The sequence below is a fragment of the Bidens hawaiensis genome, unplaced genomic scaffold (assembly GCF_021521415.1).
Source record: "Bidens hawaiensis isolate Kalapana, Puna unplaced genomic scaffold, B.hawaiensis_p1.1 tig00027101_1, whole genome shotgun sequence".
Classification (NCBI taxonomy): Eukaryota; Viridiplantae; Streptophyta; class Magnoliopsida; order Asterales; family Asteraceae; genus Bidens; species Bidens hawaiensis.
In genome coordinates this window covers 214038-219133 of record NW_027494376.1, presented here as the reverse complement: position 1 = coordinate 219133, position 5096 = coordinate 214038, and the positions used below count along the sequence as shown (strand labels likewise).

The 5096-nt window shown below is 36.9% G+C and overlaps 1 protein-coding gene across 1 annotated transcript; it reads left to right on the top strand.

Annotated features, from left to right (window-relative positions):
• The first annotated feature begins 725 nt into the window (after positions 1-725).
• LOC143574780 (uncharacterized) lies at positions 726-2635 on the top strand. The gene is made up of 2 exons (XM_077059319.1): positions 726-1411; positions 2044-2635. The coding sequence occupies exons 1-2, from the start codon at positions 1250-1252 to the stop codon at positions 2497-2499; spliced, it is 618 nt and encodes a 205-aa protein (XP_076915434.1). The 5' UTR covers positions 726-1249; the 3' UTR covers positions 2500-2635.
• Positions 2636-5096: the final 2461 nt, after the last annotated feature.

Below are 5096 nucleotides of genomic sequence, written 5' to 3'. Positions count from 1 at the left end.
TGTGCCAAAAGTAGATGACCATTTTGACTTCAAGAATTCTAAATTTCATTTGTTTAAACTCCTATGTATACCCACTGGTTAAAAACTGTATCGTTTACTGAACTTGCATTTGAATGGATATGCATAATTTTCTTCTAGTGTTCCTGATGCTGGATTAAGATTTAGCTGCGTTAATATATACTGGGGTGAGCAGAAAACCGAATTAACCGAGACCAAAACCAACTTAATCGAAAAACCAAACTGGAAAAACCGAACCGAAGCATTAAACGACAGTTAATTTTTCTTTATTTTTTTGAAAAACCGAATTTTCAGTTTCGGTTCGGTTATCCATCTTTAAAAAACCGAAAAAAAACCAAACCGAACCGATTGATGATGATGAAGGTTAGAACTAGACTTTGAAGATGAATAATAAGATGATGAATGAAGATTGGACTAAACTTTTAGTGTTTTTTGATTAAGAACTTTTTTGAATTTTAAACTCTACCACTCTAGCAACTTTGTATTCATATGGTTCCATCAAACACGTGCCTATTTTTGTTTTTAAATTAAATATATATATAGTACTCTAATACGTTCCTACAAGCTTAAAATTTGCATTTTCAATTTTTTTTGCAATGTCTACACAGAATTAAAAGAAAAATGAAAAAGAACCGACTATAACCGAACCGAAACTGAAAATAAACTGAAAAACCGAACGGTTTGTATATTCAAATAAGTGATGACTTCAGTTTCGGTTTTACCTAATAAACGAACCGATCTGAACCGTTCTCAGCCCTAATATATAGGCTACTATGTAGTTCACTTAAAAGTATAAATTAACTATGTGCTTCTGTTTTTTTTTGACGACGACAAGTAGTGATATCATGGATGTTGTGCATGGATCTGTGGGCCCCATTCGTTGTGTTAAGAACAAACTTGTAACCGAACCTCAATCTGAAGGACCTAAAAGTTTCTCTTCTGCTCGAATTGCATCTTCCTCCAGTGCTTCCAGAAGTTTTATGCCTGTATTCCAAAAGAATACAAGAACTAGTGGTACTTAAAATCTCTATGCAGCAGATAAAAATGAACAAACTTTTAAAGGGGATGCTAACACAAATTCTGCTGGACGGTTAGAAAGATATTAGAGAAGCTTGATAGACACAAGCCAACCCCTAAAGAAAAGGCAGCTGAGCTGAAGCTAGCAACCGAGTGGAAACGATTACCGTCTCAAGATACTAATTCATTGGGTCATGATTTGCGTAGAAGAGGCATGTCTAGTGACAGCAGATATTTTAAAGGACCCGAAGGTGGAGTAAGTTTTAGAGATCAAATTAAGACTTCAAATGCTGAAACCAAAACATCTGCCTCGGTTAATGATTCTGCTGCTCCCGGGCCTTTATATGGTTTCACGAATACCAGTGCTGCATATGAGGTACTTTTATATATTTTCTTTGTCTTCTCCATATGCCACCACATTTTTGTTATCAAATTCATGGATTATAATTTTTAATTTTGAAAGTTAAGTAACTTATAGAATATAATAAATTCTGTAGTTGGTCTAAATGTGTAATATTCAGTTAATCATTATTTAACAAAAAGTTTTAGGCCCATAGTTTCACGCCCGAATCCATCATTGGGTCAATTTCTTTTATCGACCCAAAATTTTTAAGCCTAAATGGAAAACCGAAAAAACTGAAACCGAACTGAACCTATTTTAAAAACCGAAAAGCGAACAAACCAAATCTGAATAGTTTTTAAAAAACCCAGAAGATGAATCTTCTTTTTTTTGGTTCAGTTTGGGCCCAAAATGGGCAAAACCGACCCAAACCGACCCGTGCATACCCCTTGACATGCAACATAATAACTGGGCAAGCTGAATATCTTCTCTAAACTTTGCAAAATATCATATTTCACCAAAATACTTATGATTCATTATGTACAATACTTTTAAGCCATGATATATTCCCTCTAAATGAGCTTAATTTTCTACATTGTCAATATTCCCAATGGTGGATGAACCTGCAATACTTTTATAACTTATTTTATATGCTTGCTACAAATCAGAAGTCTATGGCTCCCGACACCAACGAAAAAGAGAAGAGTCAACCATGGTCATTTGACAACAAAGTCAACGGTCAAGATCTCACTAAAAAGAGGCCATCTCAACCAATGTTAAAGCCTATTACCTTCAATAGACCAGACCCGCAACAGGTTGTATCATCTGATAATGGGCGTGGATTCACCTTCCCGTTCGCTGCTACCACCAGCTCAGCATCAGAGCCACCAACACCGTCCATCATGCCATCTTTTCCACCACATGCACCGCCCCAGTCAAAGGAATCGCCTGATATTCCAACTTACAGTTTTGGAACGAATCAATCAGAGCGGATCGTTTTCAATTTCCCTTCTACCAGCGGTGCTGTTGATGATGGTGTATCAGATATTAAGTTCAACTTTGGGACTGATAAGAAGAGGGTTTCTTTTGGTTTAATAGGAAGTGATGGAATTGTTATTAATTAACTGGTTTTAGGGAGTCTAGCAAGTGTTTTTTCTTATTATTATTTTTTATGGTTTGTTTGTATCTGATTGGTATTTTTTCTTCTGATGGATTATATTTGGTGACGCATTTTGTTTCATGGCAAGTACAATATTAGAATCGTGAAGATGATTTGTATCACTGATGTAACTATAATATGCTATGTTACCGTGATTACAAAGTAACGTAAAATCTGTGGCACTTGTGTTCGTACCTTTGCGATATAAAATCACATTATCAGTTAGGAATTGGAATTGAAATTTTAACTTTCCCATAGGAATGAAATTTGCTGGAATTGAATCCCAATTCCATCTAATGTGTGTGGTTGGCCAATGAGTCGGAGGCAATCACTTTGACCCACAACGTTTTTGGACGATCCGACCCGCTGGTGATCCGAACCGCTTCCACCTGACCCGGCCCGCTTTAGTTTTTTTTTTGTTTCGTTATTTTTTCCAGTTTCATTTCGGTTCGTTTTTTTTTTGCTTCAGTTGGTTAGTTTATTGGGTTTTGTTCCGGCTCGGTTTTGATTTTTTGGTTCGTTTAAGTTGGTTTTTCGTTTTCTGTTTTCTTCGAGTTCGTTTTTTTTTGTTCAGTTTTTTGTGATTTCGGCCCATTTCAGTTTTTTTGGTTCGTTTAAGTCGTTTTTTTCTATTTCTGTTTGGTTCAAGTTTATTTTTGCTTATTTTGTTCAGTTTTTTCGTTTTGTGTTTGGTTCAAGTTTGTTTTTTTTGCTCATCTTGTTCAGTTTCTTGGGTTTCGGCTCGTTTTGGTTTTTTTTGGTTCGTTTATGTTGTTTTTTTCGGTTTCTGTTTGGTTCAAGTTCGTTTTTTTGCTTATTTTGTTCAGTTTTTTGGGTTTCGGACCGTTTCGTGTTTTTGGTTCGTTTTTTTCGATTCCTGTTTGGTTCAAGTTCGTTTTTTTGCTCATTTTGTTCATTTTTTTGGGTTTCGGCCCGTTTCGGTTTTTTTGATTCGTTTTTGTTGTTTTTCGGTTTCTGTTCGGTTCAAGTTCATTTTTTGCTTACTTTGTTCAGTTTTTTTGGTTTCGGCCCGTTTCGGTTTTTTTGGTTCGTTTATGTCGTTTTTTTTGTTTTGTTTCCGTTCGGGTTTAATTTTTTGTTTCGTTTTGTTCGTTTCCCTTTTTTTTTTCATTTTAGTCGGTTTACTCGGTTCGGTTTAACTTTTATTTTGGTTAGTTTTTTTTGTTCAGTTTATATTTTTTTTTCTGTTTCGTTTTGGTTAGTTCGGTTTCGTTTCATTTCGTTTTTTATTTTTGTTTCGTTTTGGTCCATGAAATGGCCGGGGCGTCGGCGGACCGGGTCGAGTTGAGCCGAACTGACCCTTGCGTCAAACCGAACACAAAACTGACGCGGGGCGCCGAACCGAATGCGAGCTGACCCGGGGCGTTGACCCAAACGCGACCCGGCCCGGAGCACTGAGCTGAAAGCGCTAAGACTCGGAGCGTCGACCTGAATGTGAACACACCCGAAATGTCGACCCGAACGCGACCATGTTAGTCGCTAGGGGCGTTCTTCGGGTTCGTTTTTCGGGTTTCGGGTTTTTTGGGTCGGGTTATTCGGGTTTCAAAGTTTTAAATCTTGAACCGAAACCGAAACCCAACCCAAATCTCTCCCGGGTTTGGTTCGGTTTTTTTGGGTTCGGGTTTTTTCGGGTTAGGTTAATCGGGTTTCGAGTATCCGAGAAAACAAAACAAAATACAAAAAAACATAAAAAAAAACTATAATGCTAAAATTAAAACAATTATTCTTTGCTCGTAAGCAAATAATCAAATAAAAAAACAACATAACTTGATAAAACCATCCAAATTAAGAGTAAAATTAACTCGAACCATAATTGTCTTCAATCGGGCGTGATTTGGTTTTTCGATTACGATTGCTATCAGAAATAAACGGAAAACATAATTAACAATAAACAATCGATCTTTAAGAGTTGTAATGACAACAATCGATGGACCAGATTCTGATAACGTTAGTGGCTAAGACGGCCAATTATACTTAAAAATATATTTAATTTTAAAACTAAAAGTTTATTCGGGTTGACCCGAAACTTATAAATCAAACTCGAGAACTAACCCGAATTACTTCGGTTCGGGTTCAGGTTAGCCGTTTCTCAGGTTTGGGTGTTTTGGGTCGGTTTAGTTCGGGTTCGAGTACGTGTTTTTCCGGGTTGGGTTTCGGGTTTCGGGTAAAAGTGTCAGCCCTATTAGTCACCCAATTGAAGATTCCATCAAATTTACTTGAATTCCTTCACATGATGGAAGGATTTAGAATCCCTTTGTTTAAAGGAATTTGAAGGAATTGAATTCCAATTCCAATTCCAATTCCAATTCCGTGTCAACCGAACATACCAAAATGGAATTAAGATTACAATTCTAACGAAACAAACACGCCATGTCATGGGATTTTAATTCCAATTCCTTTAAATTCCCACGAATTACGTGAAACGAACGCGCCCTAAAGTTTCAGACGAGGGTATGTAGAGCCCGGGCATGTGTTATTGTGCATTACGTTGGGCCCTCTTAGATCTGTTTATGTACTTGTCGCATTGTAGCGATGGATGAA